At 40.8% G+C, this 22,550-nt stretch overlaps 1 protein-coding gene across 1 annotated transcript in view; it reads left to right on the top strand.

The window, feature by feature from the left end:
- LOC307110497 (FRAS1-related extracellular matrix protein 1-like) overlaps positions 1 to 22,550 on the top strand; it is a gene marked incomplete at its 3' end in the record, with an annotated part of 80,614 nt that overhangs the window by 1,489 nt on the left and 56,575 nt on the right. Inside the window, exon 3 of the mRNA XM_079789615.1 lies at positions 19,171 to 19,654. Within this exon, the coding sequence (XP_079645741.1) occupies positions 19,424 to 19,654 (231 nt within the window). The 5' untranslated portion in view covers positions 19,171 to 19,423. The remainder of the gene's footprint in view (positions 1 to 19,170; positions 19,655 to 22,550) is intronic.

Here is a 22,550-nt window from a genome sequence, read left to right as displayed (position 1 = left end):
CTGGGGGATGCTCTGCTCCCGGGACAGGCGAGGCTGTTTGGCTGAACTCTGCTAGATTTCTTGGGACTGTTCAGGAGCAGCCCAATTCTTAGAAACTGAGTTTAGATGGGGCCAGCCCACAGGGGCTGGGAGAAGTAGGAAGTGATTTCTCCATCATGTCAAGGTCCTCATTTGACAACATATGAAAGTAATGTTAACATAAAAAACATTCAAATCTGTCAAGAGTATTTTTGTGAGTTTATTTGAGCCAAACTGTCAATAACTGCCAGGAAGCAGACTCTCAAAGGATTGGGATAATGCTCTGAAGAATGGCAGTGTTGCATCTTGTTTTATACATTACAATCAAAAGAGGGTTACATGAAATTCGTTGGTGATAGATTAGGGGGGTGGGAGAAAGCACACTGGGAAACCTCTGGGATTGGATAAAAGGTAAAATGATAGACACATACTCCTTTTACTTATGTGGGTGCAGGATGGTTAACAGTCAACAATGAACTCAGTAACAATGAGGGGATTTGTGGTCTCCACAGAGTGCTTTGAGGGGTCCGGGAAAAGGAAAATTACTTTGACATTCCAACAATCTTAGATGCAAAAAGACAATAGGCTCAGTTAAGGTAAAGACTGACCTTTGTCAGGGAAGACCCAAGCCTAGAATATGACTACCGACCGTAAACTGCTTTTTATTCTAAAAAGTTTTCAGACCCTCCTTTGTGGTTACTTTAGGTTTCTGAGTTTGCAGGGCTGCCATGCAGGCCTTCCCTAATCTAGTCAGGTGGGCGTGGGGCCCCTTTTGGTCCACAGTAAGAATTCAGCCCCCACCCCCACCCCCAATGGTATTTGATGGCACTGCGTATTTATGGCATTGGATATTTAGAATAAAGCGAAAACAGGATGTGGCCATCAGTACTTCTTTCCTTTTCCTCTCTCCTCATTCCACTTAGTTGGGGTGCCTGTACATGCCAGGCTCAGTGCTAGTTTCCAAGGCCTCCAATGTCAACAGCATGGGCAGGGTTTTTGTGCTCATGATGTTTCAAATCTTAGCTAACCAGTCTTGGGCGAGCCACCTACTCTCTCTAAGTGTCACTTCCACCACCGATAAAACTAAAGGGTTGAATTAACTGAGTTTTGGTGTCTTTCCAGCTCTGATATTCTGACACTGACGGATATGGCTCAGTCTTCTAAACTCAGTTATTGGTGAATGGGAACCTTTTCTTTTTCTTTTTAATTTTTTACTAAAGTATAGTTGGTATATAGTAGAATGGGAACTTTTTAGCGTTTGCTTTGAGAACAGACCCAAAGAATAGACTTACTGTTTTTTTCCAAAAACTTTCAATAAGATCTTTACTTTTTTTTTTCTCTCACAAAGAACCAAGACCCCCGGTCCAGTGAGTTAGACAAATGCCACCTTTACGGAGCACACTGCCCTTCGGCACAATGGGATCCTGCACCTCTCTAGAAAGGCTGTTTCTCTGGGCCAGGTTACATAGGACGGCAGCCTCTTATCTTGTCTGCATCTGGTGTTGCTACCCCTTTGGAGAGCTGGGTGGTCTGAGCAGGGCTTGCTGGCTTCCATACCTGCACGGCTTGCAACCTGACCCTTTCATTCAAGTGATTTAATAGCGTTTGTGCTATCAGGTGAGCTGCAACAGAGACCTTTGAAGGGCTGGGGGGAAAAACACCCCCCTAAGGAAATCTCACATTCTGTCTGTGCTGTAGCTTCTCTCACTGCGTGACTGGGGCAACATTTCAAAGTGTTCTGAAACATGGCCATCAAGATAAGAAAATATAGCTGTGATCTCTGTGCTTTTCGGACAAATGTAACTGCCTGAAGGTATCATGTTTAGGTGGGAAACTACTCACGGGAGGAGAGAGTAGAGGGATCTTGCAGAGTTGGGATATTTTTGACAACATGTTTTGGCCTCTCTTTGTTAAGTTTAAAGGAAATGACACAGTAGTCTTTGGTTTCTCTCTTATCCCTCTCTATTTATGGGGTTGCTTCTATGATACCAGAATACTCCTGTTGTGCATCATGCAAAGACTGCCCATCACTCTTCACTCTCAACCTTATCCTTGAGATATCTGGCTTCCTTAGAGACAGGGGCAGATAAACACTCCAGGACTCACTAAGCCCCAAGTTCTTCCATAGGGATCCCATCTCTGCATTCTGTCATGTGTCATCAACTGCTCAGCACTCACAGGGGCTCTCTGCATTCTTCTCTTAAAATAAATGAGCCAGGACTTAGTCTCATGGGGTCACACGCAATGCCATGGTATTTTCACCCCATGGTCTACATTTCTTGTTAGCATAAAAATTCTTTCTCCTGTAAATTATAAGCCAAAACCATTGTGAAGTTAGGAGAATGTCATAAAGGGTCGAAATTCCCACATGAAAACTCATCCACATGTTTGAAAGTTGTTGGCTGTTTCCTATCAAATCGCTTGCATGGCTCAGATTTGCTTCTCCTGTAAAAGGGATTCTCCTCTTTGGAGAGACAACATAGCATCAACACCACAGTGATAATTTTTGTTTTATGTAAATCTTTCCCTTTATTAGAACACAAGAGGCTTGGTGCACGAAAATCGTGCACTCAGGGGGGGAGAGGGGATCAGCCCGGATTGCAAGAGGGCACAGGCCAGGCCGAGGGACCCCATGGGTGCACGATCGGGGGTTGGGGCCAGGGAGGGATGTGAGAGGTTGGCCAGGCGGGGAGGGACTGTGGGAGGACCCCAGGGCGTGTCTGGCCCATCTTGCTCAGTCCTGATCTGCCAGACCCCAGCAGCAAGCTAACCTACTGGTTGGAGCATCTGCCCCCTGGTGGTCAGTGCATGTCATAGCAAGCAGTTGAGAGGCCTTAGCATATCATTAGCATATTATGCATTGATTGGTTGAATGGCCAACTGAATGACTGGACACTTAGCATATTAGGCTTTTATTATATAGGATGGTAGGATGATTTTATTTCGTCCAATAAGCACTAGTGATCATTTTAAAACCAAGAAGTTAGCATTGCTAGATCACGAAAATGAAATCAGAGTAGTATAGTAGCAAAAAGGAGTGGCCTTGGAATAAATTTCAACTGGGTTCCAATCCTGGGCTGCAATATGTTTTGGTTCTGTGATGTTTGGCAAGTTACATAGCCAGTTTCCTGGGGCGTAAACAAGGGTATCAATACTTACCAGGTATTGTAAGGACTACAGGGCATTTGGAAAGTGCCATGCATGGTGCATGACATATGGTAAGTGTTCAATAAATAATTCTTCTTTGGGAAAGGGTTAACACAGCTGTGAAGGTTGGAAAGAAGTAAACATGTGACAAACCATTCAATTTATAAGTAAAAAGAAAAGAGAATGGGAAATAGAGCCTTCCCCCCCCCCCCCCCCCCCCCAGATCTCATTGACTGGGCAGGATAGATCTTAACCCTTACTCCCTGGCCTTTAACTCTGATCAGCAGTCTAGTTCTCACTTAATTCTTTCTCACAGATTGAATAGACAATGAAACAGATGCTGGAGCTCACAGGCCCAAGTGATTAGCATGGAGAGAGCCAGGGTGATGTGAAAATCTTTCTGTCCTTATTTCTTCCTGATCCTCCAGAACTGGAGCCTTTTACAGGCATTGCAGATAAATATATAAGGAGATTAATTATTGTTTTTTTTTTCAGGTTTTTGCTTCTTTGTAGCAAAGAACCCAACCTTGTAGGGAATGTTTGAGAACTTGACACGCTGGGATTTGCCTGTGAACTATCACCAAATGGAAAGAAATAGTCACTCAAACATGTAGCTTTCTCTCTCTTTTTCTCTCCTCTCGCTCACTCTGGCTCTTTCTCTTCCTTCCACCAGTTTTCTTATAGGTCCAATATTTGCATTGGGGTAAGTCAGCTGATATATATTGAGCTTCTCTGGGCCAGGCCCAATGACCAGGACTGTAGGTACTTGAATAAGCAGTACAATCATGGTTGTTATCTTCAAGGAGCTTACAGATACTGTAAAAGGCAGACTTTTAAATAAATGACTTCAAGTAAATGATTAAATGTCTGTAGGTGTGCATTGTGAGGTTAGGGGTATTACAGGATTCTATCCTATCAGGTAACACTGATCTGGGAGGTGGACACCTCAAAGATAGGTAGAGGTTACCCAGACAGTGGGGAAAGGGCATTCACGGTAGATGGACAGCACAAACAAACCATGTGATGGAGTGGTGAGCTTAAGGAAGACCTATGTGACACTTGCCAGTGGCAAAGAGGAAAGTGTGTGAGAAGAGGCTGCGGGACTAGGCAAAGGAAAACTAGACTCATAAAAGGGACCCTGGAACCCATACTCCTTCCCTAAAACAGGGGCCCATTCCTGTGTCTATACCTCAGCCCTGGCCACTATTGGACAACTCTGAAAACGTTTTTTCTAAAAGTAAGTTGAGATGCTACCCATTTACCAGGGAACCATAAAGTGAAGTCTCTCCTCCTTCAAATATTTGAAGACAAGCTATTCACAAATTGCTATCAAAGTAGGTTTGCTTTTTCCCATACATAGGCAGTTCATTTTTTGGAAATGTAGTTTTACACTTGTGCTCATTGAAAGCCAACTTACTGGCTTAAGTCCATCATTCCAACCTCCGCTTACTGAGGCTGTGGATCTTGACTATGTCCTCATTGGTACTGTTAACCTTCCTGGATTTGCACTGTCTGTGAATTAGATAAGCTTGTCATATATATATATAATTTATATATATATAAAATTAGATGAGCTTGTCATATATATAAAATTTATATATATATATATAAAATTTATATATATATATATAAAATTTATATATATATATATATATATATATATATATATATATATATATATATATATATAATTTTTTTTTTTAATTTGGAAAGTTGTTTTACCAAAGGGGGCCAAAATGGGCACAACTCAAATATTTATTTTAAGAGAAATGGTGTCTCTAATATCTTTTTATTCTTTTTAACATTTTTTTTGTTATTAATTTTTAGAGAGAAAGGGATAGGGAGAGGGAGGGAGAGGGATAGAGAGAGAAACATTGATTGGCTGCCTCTTGCATGCCCCCTACCACATTGAGCCTGCAACCTAGGCATGTGCCCTGGCTAGAAATGAACCCAGCAACTTTTTGGTACACAGGATGATGCCCAACCAACTGAGCCTCTCCAGCCAGGGCTCTTTTTAGTCTTCTTTAAAGAAGAAACTAGATACATTTTTTAAAGACTTTTTAAATGTTTTTTAAAATATATTTTTAATATTTTATTGATTTTTTTATAGAGAGGAAGGGAGAGGGATAGAGAGTTAGAAACATGGATGAGAGAATCTACCAGCTGCCTCCTGCACACCCCCTACTGGGGATGTGCCTGCAACCAAGGTACATGCCCTTGACCGGAATTGAACCTGGGACCTTTCAGTCCGCAGGCCGACGCTCTATCCACTGAGCCATACCAGTCAGGGCTATGTTTTTATTTTATTTTATTATTATTATTTTTAATCTTCACCCAAGGATATTTTTTCCATTGATTTTTAAAGAGAGTGGAAGGGAGAGAAAGAGACAGAGAGAAACATCCTTGTGAGAGAGACACACTGATTGATTGCCTCCCGCCTGCCCCCAACCAGGGCCACGAGGCTGCAACTGAGGTATGTGCCCTTGACCAGAACCGAACCTGGGACCCTTCAGTCTGCTGGCGGACACTCTGTCCACTGAGCCAAACTAGACACAACATTTCTATTATCCGGATTCACAGAATGTCTAAGTTTAAATAGGAAGAGCTCAAAGATGTCAATGTGTGTTGGTATTCTTTTTAAAAATATATAATTTTATTGATTTTAGAGAGAGAGGAAGGGAGAGGGCTAGAAAGAGAGAAACCTTGATATGAGAGAGAAACACTGATTGGCTGCAACCCAGGCATGTGCCCTGACTGGGAATTGAACCTACAACCTTTTAATACATGACCAAGGTCTCTGCCTGGTGTTAGTTAGCTAATCTTCCAAATTCTTAAGACATTACAGCATGTCTTCAAATAATTTTGTCTTGTTCAATGTTGATGAGATGCTGCATGAACTTAACTCTTGTTTCTATCAATATGTCTACAGTAAAATTGCTTTTGTTATACCTCTCATTTCACTTAAGGTCACAGAACCTATTAACAACATTAAGTGAGGACTTATGGTACTATAGCCAAAGGAAATAGAACAAAACTCAGAGACACACAAACCCATGTTAAAAAAATCAGTTATAATACACTGTGGATTTGGAGTTTGGCTTCAGGATGGAGTGGTAGGGAAAATTCCTCAGAAAGGACTAGCTTTTTCACTTTCAGAAAAATCCCAGATGGAACTGATTTTTTCTTTCTCATTTGGCCATAAAGCCTGGGTGGTGCTGTTTTGACTTTTCCAGTTAGGAGGGAGCTGTGTGGCCTGTGTATCATTTAGCAACACAGATGCTAGGTGGCCTCGCTCATGGTTGCTGAATTGCTTTATTGGGAACTATTGGCCTTCGTTTACTCCCCCATAAAGATACATTTCCTGTTCTATGGCTTTGCAACTTGCTTGGGTGCTAGGTCCCTTGTGCATGGACATCACAGGAGGACTCCCACATGTCTCTTCCCCCACGGTAGCGTTTGCCTACATTAAGCATGGCAAATGGTGATGACCCTGTGAGCTAATCGGGAAATGGTCAGAGATCACACAGTGCTGCACAGCAGGCTCGCAGTCACGGGCATCATGACTGAATTGTTAGCTTTGTGGCCAGATAATTCTGAGATTGGGACTTTAAAACCCAAGACTTAAGACTTCAGACCTTTAAGACCTAGACTATTCAGACTTTTTAAGATGAAGGCTTAAGGCTTTAAGACAATGACATGCTAAGGAGCTGATATGCCCATGATATAAGGGAAGTTGATTTTTTTTCTGTTAATTAAAAAACAACAATAAAAGCTATCTTTACAATAACGTTCTGAAATCATTGTTATGAATCCCCACTGTACAGAGGATGAAAGCAAGGCTGAAAATGTTTAAGTAACATATGTATGCTGAATGTTGAGGTTCTTTCTAAACACTAAAGTGTTCAAAAGTGAACAGTTTAGTCAAAGTGCTGTCGTTAGTTTAAAGGCTTAATTGGGGTCTGTCTACAAAGAGATGTGTGAGCTAAAGGGTCTATTATCTGGCTTTTTCTTTTCCTTTACAAAAGGAATTGACTTGTTTTTCCTTCAAAAGATTGATCTTTATTCATTGTTATTGAGTAGAAAAAGCTAAACTGTTTATCCCAAGCAGAAGGTTGGAGATAGTGAGTTGGGTTCCGATGGACAAGATTGAGGTTCATGACCAGGTTAACGGACGTTCTTTAAGTATGTACTGCTGAGTTTGATGAATTCATTAAAGCATTTTGCTCATATGTTATTGCAACAATACCATTTTGTATTGTAAAGTACTTGATTATAAATCTCCCACAAGACCTCAATCTTTCAAAGATAGGGGTTATATTTTAGTTAATTTTTATGCATCCAGTGCCTCTACTCTTTCACACAAAACTCTGCCTCTGATATAACATCTTTGCGTTGATTCTTTGACTATGCTATATTCTTTCCATCTTCAAACATGCTCCCTTTAACCTTTCTAAATCCTATTTATTCTTTAATGTTAACTCTCTCCCCTTCTAGGAGGCCTTCCCCAGGTCCAGTCTGAGTCAAATGGCTGCCCTCTACTTATTCCTGTAGCACACAATACATTCCACCATTATAGCACTTAAACCCTTTTTGAATTGTTAGTTTATATGTCTGTCTTTCTGTATCCCACTATAAACTCTCTAAGAGCAAGAATTATTTTTGTCTTTGTAATCCTAGCAAGAGTATAGCCCTTATCACAAAGTGGGTACTCAACAATTGTTTGTACACTGAGTGAAAAAATGAATTTGTCATATGCAAACAGAGAACCAGGCTGTCTTCTAAAAATGGAATTGTTCTCAGAGGATGAACCCCTGAACCTGATTTAACATGAATTTAAACAGAATTTCACTTTAGGACAATTTGGTATTTCATTGTGAATTAGAAGATGCAAAATTCAGTCAAGGAAAGGAAACCCAATTTTAATCAGGGTGACTGTGGTTGGGAAGTTTCTAGGTATGAGTTTGGGTACAGACACGTGGTTAGTCCCAGGTGAAGAGCAGGTGTAGTCAACTATGAATGTATGCTTTTCATTCTGTTGAAGTTAGTCAATTAAAGCAAGATGTTCTGAAAATTTGTATAATTCAACTCTCTGGCCTAAAGCAAAATGAATGTAAGTTATGGCCACTTCCTAATCTTCAAGGAAATGCCTTTGATGGTTTAAGGAACTCTACTAGTCATTAAAAACAGAACTGTAAGTTGAGGGCACTAAGCCTTTTCCCCCTGCAATCCGTTTTTTCTACCTTTGAAGATAGTTTTAGTAGAAGGTCTCAGTAGAGAAAGGCCAGATGTCTGGTTTTCAAAGAATGGACTGGAATTTAGTTTTCTGATGTAAAATCATTAAGTATATCTTTTATCAGGTATGACCAGAAATTGTGTAGACACCATGTGGCCATCCTATATTTTCATAATTTTAATTCTCTAACCTTGTGTCTCTTGAATGATTTCTCAAAGAACAAAAATTTTTTTTTTATGGAAAAACTCGAGGCCCGATGCACAAAATTTGTGCAAGCGTAGGCCCTCCTTCCCCCGGCTGCCAACACTGGCTTCCCTCTGGCACCCGGGACTCAGGCTTCCCTCCGGCCGCCAGCAGGCACCCAGCACCCGGGCTTCCCTTGCAGCTCCGGCTTTGTCCGGAAGGTTGTCTGGAAGGATGTCCAGTCTAATTAGCATATTATGCTTTTATTATTATAGGAGGTTTTCTATAAGTTTGCAAACTTTGAGCTTAAGTTTTTTTTCTTAGAGCCTTTAATATTCTCATATTCCTTGTGAATCTTTAAAAGGAAATTTTAGCATTCTGTGCTTCAAATGTATTTGGATATAGAAGACTTTTTTTTTTGTAGAAAACTTAGAACATCTACAAAATGTCCATTTTAAAACACACAATTTGTAATAGTTGGCCTGTATCAGCAAGGTAGATGTTCAACTGTTGAAAAAATCTAATAAAGGAAACCTTCTAATGAGCTTGTGCGGTATCAGAAGTCCACCTTTGCAACCCGGGTTTCCATGGCATAGCCGGGAGGAGGGCTTTCTCTCCACAGTTCGGTTCTCCTATCAGCTCTTCCCGAGACCTGGGAAGGAAGCCCTGGAAGCAGTATTTCTGGACTGAGCATCTGTGATTTAAGTGAACTGCATGGGATAGTAGAGGTTGCACCGTCTGGATGTCAGAACTAAATTTCCAATCCAGGCTTGGTTTCCAGATAGTTACATAATCTTGGTGTTAGAAATGATTAAAGAAGACAATTTAGGTGACACAAACAGACTTTATTTAACACTTCAGCCCAGTGGCATGGCTCAGTAGTGGAACATCAACTTATGAACTAGGAGGTCAGGGTTCGATTCCCAGTCAGGGTCCATGCCCGGGTTGCAGGGTCGATCCCCAGTATGGACGTGCAGGAGGCAGCCGATCAATGATTCTCTCTCATCATTGATGTTTTTTTCTCTCTCCCTCCCTTTCCCTTCCTCTCTGAAATCAATAAAAAAAAATATTTTTAAAAAAACCCACAAAATGTCATGAAATGGACAGTCTACTTTTGGAGAACTGCAAAATAGGGTAGAAGGAAAGAACCTTTTTTATAGGATAAAAAAAAAAAAAAAAAAGAACAAAGAAAAAACAAATACAAATAAATGGGGTTGGAAGGCCCAGAATTGGCTTGGCATTTGGGGATTGGCTAACTAAATATGTTTGGCTTCAGGAGGAGCATTTAAAGGGACAGGAAAGTTATCTAAGTTTTGGTTTGCTGACATGCCATGCTGGGCTTCTGCTTAGACCTAGAAAATTATTTAAACACTAGAGGCTCTTAGGCCTAGCCTGCACCCTCTCGCAATCCAGGACCCCTCGGGGGATATGAGACTGCTGGTTTCGGCCTGATCCCTGCAGGCCAGGCCAAGGGACCCCACCGTGCCAAGGGACCCCACCGGTGCATGAATCTGTGCACCAGGCCTCTAGTATGCATATAAGATCTTTGGTTAATCTCTTCCTGCCCTCCCCCCACCCCCTTCCCTATGAGATTCATCAGTCTGTTCCATGTTTCCATGCCTGTGTTGAGCGTCTGCCCCCTGGTGGTCAGTGTGTGTCATACCAACCGGTCGAATGGTTGAACAGTTGCTTAGGCTTTTATATATATATATAGATAAAAGAATGCTAAGCAACTTTTTAAAATATGGTTCTAATTAAGTTCAAAATCCATATATACATATATGCACATACATAAGAAAACCTAAGAGTGTTCACTTTGAGTGTTTGGAAAGTGCTTTATGTTTCTATATTTTTATTCTTTAGTTAATGAGTATTCATTTCTTTTATACACATAAGTGGAAGTTATTTTTAGAAAATGCAAATAAATTGATAAATAAAATGAAAGGTAGTTGAATTATAAAGTTTCTCCTAAACCATACATTCTGTGATTTAGGTTACATTTTAGAAAAAAATTGCAAAGTGGAGGTTACAGAATGTTATAAACAGAAGACTGGAATTTTTAATTTTTAATTTAATAAATCTTTATTGTTCAGATTATTATAATTGTTTCTCCTTTCCCCCCCCCCCCATATCTCCCCTCTACCCAGTTCCCACCCTCCCTTCTGCCCTTACCTCCCCCCCCGCTGTCCTTATCCATAGGTGTATGATTTTTGTCCAATCTCTTCCTGTACCCCCCACACAGACACCCCTTTCCTCCTGAGAATTATCAATTCACTCCGATTCTATGCCCCTGATTCTATTATGTTCACCAGTTTATTCTGTTCCTCAGATTTTTAATTCACTTGACTTTTAGATTTACTTGTTGATAGATATGTATTTGTTGTTCATAATTTTTATCTTTACTTTTTTTTCTTTTTCCTCTTTTTAAATAATACCTTTCAGCATTTCATATAATACTGGTTTGGTGGTGATGAACTCCTTTAGCTTTTTCTTATCTGTGAAGCTCTTTATCTGCCCTTCAATTCTGAATGATAACTTTGCTGGATAGAGTAGTCTTGGTTGTAGGTTCTTGCTTTTTATCACTTTGAATATTTCTTGCCACTCCAGTCTGGCCTGCATAGTTTCTGTTGAGAAATCAGCTGATAATCGTATGGGTGCTCCCTTGTAGGTAACTAACTGTTTTTCTCTTGCTGCTTGTAAGATTCTCTCTTTGTCTTTTGCCCTTGGCATTTTAATGATGATGTGTCTTGGTGTGGTCCTCTTTGGATTCCTTTTATTTGGGGTTCTGTGCGCTTCCTGGACTTGTAAGTCTATTTCTTTCACCAGGTGGGGGAAGTTTTCGGTCATTATTTCTTCAAATAGGTTTTCAGGGTCTTGCTCTCTCTCTTCTTCTGGCACCCCCATAATTCTGATGTTGGTACGCTTGAAGTTGTCCCAGAGGCTTCTTACACTATCTTCAACTTTCTGAATTCTCTTCTCTTCTTGCTTCTCTGGAGGAGTGTCCTTTGCCTCTTTGTATTCCAAATCTTTGAGTTGATTCTTGCTTTCCTCTAGTCTGCAGTTGTGTCTCTGTACAATATTTTTTATTTCAGTCAGTGTATGTTTAATTTCTAGTTGGTCCTTTTTTATATCCTCGGGGGTCTCATTAAATTTATCGGCCTTTTCCATGAAATTCTTGAAAAATCTTATAACCGTGGTTTTGAACTCTATGTCCATTCGTTTGTTTTCCTCCATTTCTTTCATTTGTGATCTGTTTCCTTGCCTCCTCATTTTCGCTGCTTCCCTGAGTTGGTAGGGTAGCTTTGTGTACTAGGTGTCCTATTGGCTCAACGGGTCAGCCTCCCAGTTACCTGAGGTGGACACTCTTGGTGCACCCCTTTGTGGACTGTGTGTACAGCCTTGTTGTAGTTAAGTCTTGATTGTTGTTGGTGTCACTGGGAGGAATTGACCTCCAGGCCAATTGGCTGTGAGGACCCGCTGTGTGTATAACAGAAGAGTTGCTGTGCTGGAGACACGTTTATGGGGCAGGACTTGTTCCAGTAGGGCTTTGGTGCTCACTGAGTCTGCCTCTTGAATGTGTCCCTTATGAAAGTGGTTGAAATCTGGTGTCGTCTCACACCGACCACTAGATGCACTAGTTTCTGGATCTCCACTGGGGTGCAGTTCAGCTACTGTCTGAGGCCATCCAGCAGGAGCTATAGCAAGAACTACAGTTTTCTCCTCTTTGGTTGGGCTTTGGCGGTTTTGGAGCAGTCTGACTGGAGTTGCAGTTTATTTGGTTAAGCTTCCATAGAACAGACCATTTATATGCAAAAGCTGCTGTGTGGAGCCTGGGCGGGTTTGTAGAATGTGCGGGGCGGGGTCTCAGGGCAGAGCGGGGTCTCAGGGCGGGGCGGGGTCTCAGGGCATCACTAGGCTAGGGCGTGGCAAACGGCGATGGCGGCCGTCAGCCGTCTCTGCCTCTCCGCGTTTCCAAGTCCCTGCGTCCCGCACTCCAGCACAGTAAACAATGATTGCTGGGTGCACCTCTGCAAAAAAGTCACTCTCACTTTCTGACCCGATGGCTGAGAGTCCAGCTTCTCCCCGTAGGTGTCTGGGTCCCCCGCGTGTCCCAGATACTGGATTTCAGAGTGATTGGGAGTTTATCTCCCTTTGGGTTGAAAAAAAGCCGCGCACCCAGTCGCCCGCCACCAGCCCGATTCGCGCGCCTCCGTACCTCAGCTTTTCTGCGTTTGTGCTCCTTTATTTTTCCTTCTTAGTTGTAAATCTACCACTCAGCCAGCTTTCCCGTGGTTCTGGGTGGTAGACGTTTTGTCTTTTAGTTGTTGTTTTGAAATTGTTGTGTGAGGCGGCAGTTTAGTTGTTTACCTTTGCGGCCATCTTGGTTCCTCCCAGAAGACTGGAATTTTTAAGTCTGTTTGCCTTGAGGACTTTAAACTGTGCTTGTGGTGTGAGGAATTGGGACACTAAGATGCTGGTAGACTGAGTATCTGCCTTATAATTATACGCTATCAGAGTAACAGCTACTTCCTTGAGAGAACATTGCCTCCAGTGAAACTTTAACAGTCATCAGTTGTTACCTGGACCAATAAAGGAAGTTGTTAAGGATTTACATACTGTAAGAAAATGACCCCAGGGCTAGTGAAGCAATTGCAAAGGGCATACAATTTTGTTGTAATGAGAAGCTCCAGAATAGAGTGGTTAAATGCACTGGTCCTGAGATTGGGCAAAATGGTGCCATGTTACTTAACTTCTTTGCACCTCATTTTTTCAAGTCTTTAAAATTGCAATCCACCTCCTAAAGCCATTGTAGGAATTAAGATAATATATGTAAAGTACTCTGAACAATGCCTAGCCCATAGTAAGCATTTAATAAATGTTAGTTTTTATGTGATTAATATGTCACTTATTTAAGTCATTGTTTATGTATAAAATCAGAATAATAGAAATTACTTTGTAGGTTTGTTGTGAGAAATAAATGAAAACATGCATATAGCCAAAACCGGTTTGGCTCAGTGGATAGAGCGTCGGCCTGCAGACTGAAAGGTCCCAGGTTCGATTCCGGTCAAGGGCATGTACCTTGGTTGCGGGCACATCCCCAGTGCGGGGGGTGCAGGAGGCAGCTGATCGATGTTTCTCTCTCATCGATGTTTCTAACTCTCTATCCCTCTCCTTTCCTCTCTGTAAAAAATCAATAAAATATATATTTAAAAACAAAACAAAAAAAACACAAAACATGCATATAAAGAATATAGCCCAGTGACTGTATATAGTAAGTAAAAAATACTAGTAACCAAAAAAAATGGGAAAAGGAGGATACTAAATATTATTTGGTAAAGAAAAATATCTTAAACGTCACAAGCTATTTCTTCTTCATGATTCTGTTCTCCCTATCTGAGAGCATTCACCCTGGAAATCCTGTGCTGGGCAAGATTGCCTATGATTTTCTACCCTGTGGGGTCCTTGAACAACTAAAGCTTCATAAGGAGTTGTGAGGTTCTTGACAGAGAACAACCTGCTTTTTGTCTGTGTCTTCCCAGCACTTTGTGTGTGTGTGTGTGTGTGTGTGTGTGTGTGTGTGTGTGTGTGTGTGTGTAGTATGTTTCAACCACTCTCTTGGATGTCAGGATAGAGGAGGAAATCCTCAGGATGCAGAGCCCTGTTTCTTTCTCACAGGCTCTACCACTTCTGGCTATGACCTTGGGCAAGTCTTAGAATTTAACTACTCTCTGTTGCCGGAAACAAGGAGCAATTAGACTTCTTCTGTCAGGGTGTAGCAAGGTCAGAGGAAACAGTGGATCGGAAGTCCTTGGTAAAATCTAAATCTTAATGTCCTCAACTCAAACACAAAAAAGAGAACCACTTTCTCGAAGTGCTAGTTGTTTCCTGTGGATGCTGTTCTCCTGATGTCTAGATTCTTGATCCCAGGTGAGTTAATTTAAGTCACTTATGATTTGGATTCAACTCAATTGTCCTACAGATAATTTTATCCAGTTACTAGTTTATGATTGAGACTTTTACATTTGAGTTAAATGAATTACTTTGAAAATTAGTTTGAGTGAAAATTATGATGATTTAAAAAATCTATCATAAAAATTCCAAGATGGCTTCTAAGTCCATAATGACTGGCATTTAAAAGATTTTAATGTGGAGTAGGAATCAGAAAATCTTCTCTTTCCTCACCATTCTAGTCAAGGATATAAAAATCTCTCTATGATTGGATAGATGGAAATGGGTTGAATCTTGAATTGGGTATTTTTCATTTAAAATAACACTTCTCTGTTTATTTTCTTTCTTTTTTTTGGTTAATCCTCACCCGAGGATATTTTTTTTCTCATTGATTTTTAGAGAGAGTGGAAGTGAGGGGGAGAGACACAGAGAGAGGAAAACATCAATGTAAGAGAGACACGTTGATTGGTTGCGTCCCGCACATGCCCCGGGTCGGGATTGAGCCTGCAATCGAACCCTCAACCCTTTAGTCCAAGGGCTGATGCTCTAACCATTGAGAAACCAGCCAGGGCTGTTTATTTTCTTTCTTAAAGACTTTAGGGTACTTATAAGATCGAAGTCTGTGAGTCAGGAAGTAATTCCCCTGAGGTAATTTCATGGGCATCTTCAATTGATTGGTAATAACTACCTGGAGTTCTAAGGAGAAGAGTATCTGGCTACTGAAGTGTCCATCCTGTAAACAGCAAAGCAAGTAAACAAAGAGCTACGACTGTAATGTCTGTGCTGGGCATAGGAGGAGGAAGGTGCTTCCCTGTGTTGTGTAGCTACCATTGCAAATTGCAAAGAGGAACAGTAGTAAATATGAATCTCATCAGGGCCCATCATTAACACTGACCATTAAGCATTTCCATTGCAGAGACAGCCTGGAAATACAGATGTGATCCATTTTTTTCTTGTGCATAGATTATCTCGGGTAAGTGACAGGGTATCATGATCATGTCAACATAGAGAATGCATGCTCCCATGGTTAAGCTAAATGTGTCTTTATGGAATAAATACTAGTTCACATTTTCCTTCCACCAGATGAAATGTCACTAAATTATTGTCTTCCATTCAAGAAATTTACCAAGAAAAAAAAAGTTTGATTAAATAAACCATTTTGAATTTTTATAAGAACTAACTCGATGCAGGGTGGTTTTCTACTTTTTAGGACATGTTTTCACACACTTGTATTGGCTTGAACAGGTATATTTAGAATATATAATTTCCCCATGAAGAAAGGCAAGGGTGGGAAAATGGCCTGAAAGAGCAAAACCAATTTGTAGCCATGACATGAGGAGCAGCTGACCGCACAAGAAAGCAAGGACAGGATTTGTTTCTATTGCAGAAATAGATTTTCTTCTCTTTCTCTCTTGTCTCTTGCCAGTAGATGGACATTAAAATCGTGGTATTTGCCCTTGTTTCCTAATTAAGGACTTACTATGAAATAGAGAATGAGCTATTGCCCCATATGCTATTAGATACAAAATTACAGTAGTTAGCTGAATAGTGACTAAATTAATAGGAAAACTTGAAGAGTAAGATGATTATTAAAAGCATAGTTAGAGTTCAGTGATGAATAACAAAGTAAACCTAAAATAACAGTGGGTTAAATATGGAGCAAGTTTACCGTACACTCTGTGATGTAAATTCTGGAAGAATGGGCTGGGATGGTGACTCTGCTTTGCAAATATCCCAGAAACCCAGGTTCCTTTTAGCTCACAGCTCTGCCTGCTGATGGTGTACCCCGTTTTTGCACAAGGCAGCATCCTCAAACTGGGTAAGGGGATTGATTTAGAGAATCCTAAAGATAAATCCCTGAATACAAAGGTAGAAATCCTCACCTTCATGAAGTAGATGGCCATGAACAATATAAATAAGCAATTGTATTATGTTAGATGGTTCTAAGGCCTGAGGTTTAAAACAAAGCAGAAAAGAATGCTGGGGATGAAAATGCCATAATTTTCATGGGCTGGTTAGGCGTGGCTACCTGCAAAGGTGACATTTGATGGAAAACTTGAAAGTGGTGAGGTGCAAAGGAATATATCTGGGGGAAGAATGTTTATGCCACCAGAAACAGCAAGTCAGAAGGTTTGGGAGGGAGGTGGGAAGAGGAAAGTTGATCTTGATTTGTTTGAGGAAAAGAAAAGATGCTGGTGTGGCTGGAGAAGAGTGAGCAGAGGGAAGACACACAGGAGATAAGAGAGGTAAGTGGGGAGAAAGAATACATGGTGCGTTAAGGCTCACTATAAAAGCTTCAGCTTTTACTATAAGATGAGAAGCCATTGGAGGTTAGGGAAGAGAAGTGATTATATAATTAACATTGAATGGGAACCTCAGCTACCAAGCTGAGAAATGTCTTTAGGGGAGGCAAGAGGACAAGCAGGGAGATCAAGTATGATGCTACGACAGTCATCAGAGTTGGTTGGTGGTGGTTTGGACCAGGGTGATAACAGAAGTAGTCAGGAGTAGTTTTGATGGGTATGTTTTAAAGAAAGAGTGTGTTCAATTTACATTTCTGTGTAAACAATCTCATGACTACAAATGCAGTGGCTTAACCTTTTGCACTCGGATGTCGAGATTAAAGTTACTCTTTGAATGTATCAATAATTTGAAATATAAAAAAATCCAAATAAATAAGTTTGTATGAAAAGAAACTCCAGTTTTTTATTCTACTGCCGCGCTTTGTAAAATCTGGGGTATTTAAAAAATTAAATCCCGAGTAGAATAAAGGAATCGAGAAAAAGCAAGCGAGTGCAAAGGGTTAAGATAACGCAAGTTTATTATCTCAGTGTTTTCACTGGTTAGGAGTCCAGTCATAGCTTACCTGGGTATCTACTTCAGGTCAACATCAGGCTGCAATCACGTTGTTGACTGGGCTTCATTCTTATCTGGAGACTTGATTTAGGAAGGATCTTCTCCCAAGCTCATTCGGGTTGTTGGCAGAATTCATTTCCTTGTGACAATAGAACGTACGGGGGCTTGCTTCTTCAAGTTCAGTAGGAGAGCTCCTAGCTGCTGTCTGCCAGGAGAGTCATATGTGATATAATGTAACCATGGGAATGACACCCCATCACCTTTGCCTTATTCTGTTGGTTGGAAAGGTCATTTGTTCTGCTGCCACTCAAGGGGAGAGAGATTCTGGATACTAGGAGGCTGGAATTATTGGAGGTTACCCTAAGGTTTGTCCATCACTGAACAAACAGGATTTATTTTTGGTCTATTTGGATTAAACTGTGAGATAAAGAGGAGAACAATTGAAAAGATGAAGTTGCCATTAACTGAGAAAGGGAAGACTGAGGGAGGAGAGACCCAGAGCACAAATTTGGCTACATAAAATATGAGTTGCCTGTTGCACACCCACAGAAAAATGTCAAATAAGCAGTTTCATGTACAAATCTAGATTTCAGAGAGGAGGTTAGAGAGATAAATTTGGGGTTTATTAGCATATAAGTGGTACTTAAAGCCAAGGAATGAGATTCCTAAGGAGTGAGGAAAGACAAAAAACAGGTCCAAGGACTGGGCTATAGGTTCCTTAATATTAAAAAGTTGGGGAGTCTATGAAGAAGCAGTAAAGAAGTGAGAGAAGAATGAGATAAGAGGAATGCACAAGCGTATAGAGTCCTTGAATCCTTTACATGTTGACTTAATTTGTTTAAGTCTCATTATGCAAATTTCACACTTATCTCTCAGTTTTGGGAGACACCTACTTACCCTGCTGCCTCTCTTCTCTCTGAGATGCCAAGTGTGAATGAAAACAAGATTTGATTTTGTCGTGAAAGTTCAACACCCAAATTTACATTCTTGCCCGAATAAGCCAATGTAATTCATTCAGCCTGCGTGTGGGCAATGTGGTCATGGGAGTGTGTGAACTGTTTTATTTGGGGATTGACATCATCAAAACCAGGCTGCTTTAAAGCGCACACCCCTCAGGTGTCAGGTGACACAGGCCATGCAGTACCTCAAAAGTGAAAGGGTTCAAACAGTGACAAGAGAATGAGCCTTCCTTTAATGTATTAGATGTAAGTAATAGAGGCATTTTCTTTTTGTCAAAATTTATTTTAGTATCCATTGATTATGCACAGAAATTCATTGCGATCATTTAAATGTAAAGCTTGTCTATGGGCATAATAAACTACCCTCAGTTCACCTAATCATACCTCAAATTTAAGGATATAGTTTATTTTTGAAATTTAATCATGTTTTCAAACAGTGTACAAATAATGCTATCAGCTCTCTGCCACACGTTAATTTATAATTTGTTAAACGAGGAAGCAGAAGCAAAGAGTTCAACAACTCTTTCTGAACCCAGGGGACCACACGCTGCACTTGGGCAGCTGGCTGGCTGGCTCCTGTTGGACCACACAGCTGACATCTCAACGGGGGCAGGTTGAGTCCGGAAGCAGGAGTTACAAGCAGTGTAATGAAATGACTGCATTGCCTTTCAGATGGACCCGGAGGTCAAGCCAGTTTATTTGTTTTTAATTTAACTAAAAAGATAGGCTGGTTGAAAGATTGCTTTGTTGGTAGGGACCTGTTGAATAGCCATACAAACCTTTTGGTCTCTCTTACTTTCCTCCAACCCCTATTCCCATTTGCAGGATTAGAAAAGCATATTAATCTTGCCAGCGTTGTCAGGAGTGATCAGCGAGTTTTATTAAAAGCGTTGGGATTGCCTGAAAGGCCTCCTTGTCTGAGTTTGCAATGAAAGAAGCATGTTAAGAACTTGGGGCACATTGTCGGGACCCCTTGCCCTGCCCCTTGGACTATGAGCTGACATCCCCGGAAGAAGCACAGAAGCCCTCCTGTTGAAGGGATTTCACCGGTGGACGGAAGCGAGCTGGCCCTGTCGGCATGAGCTCCGTGAGCTGGGGTGGGCTGACCGCCCTGCTGCTGCTGCTCCTGGGCTGGGCCAGCCCCACCTTCATCAGCGTGAACCGTGGGGTCAGGGTGATGAAGGGCAGCTCTGCCTTCCTGTCGGGAGATGACCTGAAGTTTGCCATCCCCAAAGAGAAAGATGCTTGCAAAGTGGAAGTTGTGATGAATGAGCCAATAACCCAGAGGGTTGGGAAACTCACTCCACAGGTAGGTCACACCCGGGATTTTCTCCTCTGTAGTGTGTATGAATGTGAGTGTGCGAGAGTGTGTGTGGGGGAGAACACAAAACAGAGACAGTTTTCCAAGAGTTGGAGTAGGCAGTCTCCCGTGTGGTGAGAGATGGTCAGTCTTTATGGGTTATCCCTGCCCCAAATGATCTCACCCATTGCTCGTCAGGGCACCTTTGGATAAGATATCAGGATTTCGAGGTATTTTTAGGACACACCTGTGGCCACAGAATAACAAAGTAAAACAGGAAGACATTTTCCGTTGTTAACATCACTTGAATATTCCCTTGAGTAATGCAAGAGATGTGGGAAAGAGGTGAAGATAAATATTCACTGTTCTTCAAAAATGTCTGCATAAAATTTTTTCCTTTATTCGAAACCTAGGAGATCTTGTCTTTTAAGGGAATTCTGTGCCCAGTCCTTTTCTAGGGTGAATAATTGCCTTCTACTTGCATACAAAATAGAAATATTGCTTCCGGTTTTATGACTTGTTTCTACTGTGGTTTAATTATCCTCCCAATGTAAACAATTTTGAGAATATTCAACATTGGCTGCTGCTTCTGGAAAAATATATCATCTCCACTTGCTGAACTGTGAACATTAATTTTCTTCTTCATTTGAGTAAAGAACATATTCCTTCCATAAAGTTGTTCAAAAGTGGTAATGGAAGTTGTAGAGGTGGATTATAGAGGCTTAGATAGATGGTAGCTCAAATTGACATCTCTAGATATTCTATTTATGACTCAAAGTTATGATCCAATTCTGAAGCACAGCAAAATTCTGTGGAGGGCTTTTATGTTGGGAGAATTCCTGATGTGATAGTAAACAAATATTTCCCTCCAGTTTCCCATGAGCTTTGCTTTTGTCAGTCAAAGAGCTTCAGGTGGGCATCTAAAAAATGCTAGTTTACAGTAATGGCCCCAGGTCCCTAAGTGTTTGATCATTGCAGTATCTCCTCACTTTTTCTCAATATACCTGCACTCTGAAAATGTGTTTGATTGACACCTATCACTCAAGGAGAAAGGAGAGTCCCAGATGGGCAGGTGACAAAAAAAACTCAGCTGCAAGCAATGGAGACCCAACTACAGGGACAGGGGTCATAAAAAAACCCTTGGTGTTTTGGGAGCAGTAAGATAGGATCCTAATCCTTGGGGACTGAGGTCCCCGGATGGATATGTGTAGGTGCTTTATAAAGACTGATGAACTAATAATTTGGTACCCCTTCCAATCAATATATTTTAAAAATGTCCAACATTTATTTTGAAGTGAGGATGAATATTTTGTGGGGGAAGAAGAGAAGAAAAATTCCTCCTATTAGCATGCTGGGGCCATCTTTGGTCTAGCTCCTTCCCAAGCATGCATCCCCCACTGAGCAAAACAAAAGCCCTGTTCTTCACCAGATTCTCTCTCCTTAGAAAGCACTTTGGGGAGGAGGCACTGTTACTTAAATCAGCCTCTGAGGGGTATCTTCTTCCCATCCCAAAGAGCCTATCACTTCTAAATATATATAGCACTTTTTCTGAGAGTAATGGAATTGTCTCTATTGTATATTTTCAATGATGTTTCAGTGGTCCTCACCATTTGGCTGGCTGAGAGGCCTTGGAGAGCAAAAAGGGATCTAAAATTAGGTTAAAAAAAGCTATTTGGTCACAAGGATGAAGGGTTGTAATAGATCTCCAAGTTATCTTCATCGCAAACTTTCCCTGATTTTAAGGCAAAATTCCATATCGAAACACAATTTGGATTAGAAACAACAACATGCCTGGCTGACTTAGGAAAGCCCTGACTGCTAGGAAAGGGAGTGAGCCAAGACTGTCCCCATATGATCCCTTAGGATGCTGTTGCTCATTAAAAAAACAACAACCACACAACAACAACAACAACAAAACAAAACAACAAACAAGTCCTGAATGTACAGCGTATTTCCGGAGGTAAATTTGACATCTCGAATAGATTTATATCATATAAAGTAGATGTGTGATTTGCACCTTCTAAAATGTATCCTATGGGAAGGGAATTCATTAAAATGTGAAGTTTCATCACATTTTTTGGGTCAAATATTAGAACTTTGTACCATAAAGAAATCTAGATATCCAGAAAGCTTTATTTCTCAAACTGCCAGGTCATCTTCCTATTTTTATTACGATAATTTTAACAAAAAACAAGATTGCCAAGTAAAGTCTACCTTTTTGAAAAGTGTGCTTGTTTTTAATCCAGGTTGATTTAGCTCGCTCCAGGGATTTATTTCTTATGGAGTTTTTGAAATGAAGCACAGCCAAGTACACACACACACACACACACACACACACACACAGCCTACACATTATTCTTTAATAGATCTTAGTAGGATGTTGAAAGCAAGGCTTATGTGAACCCATTTCTAGCAAGATGACTGTATTAACAACACCCTGCTGGGTAATGAACAGTTTTATTTGATTTGCACAGGAAATGTTTTGTTTAACATCTGTTCAATTAGTGTTTTCATTTCATTACTGAAGTTTGTCCTAGGACCAACAGGTTCATTTTCCTATTGGCTATTTGGAAAGGGATTTCAATTGGTAAACATCAGTATCTTCTGTTTAGACAACCCTCCTGATATAGTCAATTAGATAAGGTCGATGGCTGTGTGGGTTTTTTTGTTTTGTTTTGTTTTATGTTTTAGGGCAAGACTTCCTCACACACAGCACTTCTCACACCTGTCCCAGAGCAAAAAATTTCCTGGGTAGGAAAACACCCAGGTTTGGTGCTGAGCTTGCTCTTTTGTGTAAGAAATACAGCAGTAAGAAAGCATTTCTAGTTTGAACCAGTTTACTGTCATTAAAGTGAGTAATGAGTTAGGAATGTGTGACAATTTAATTATAAATTGTAATTGAAAA

The sequence above is a fragment of the Cnephaeus nilssonii genome, assembly GCF_951640355.1.
Source record: "Cnephaeus nilssonii genome assembly, chromosome: 14".
NCBI lineage: Eukaryota > Metazoa > Chordata > Mammalia > Chiroptera > Vespertilionidae > Cnephaeus > Cnephaeus nilssonii.
The sequence above is the reverse complement of the archived record's forward strand: the minus strand, read 5'-3'. Positions and strand labels throughout refer to the sequence as shown.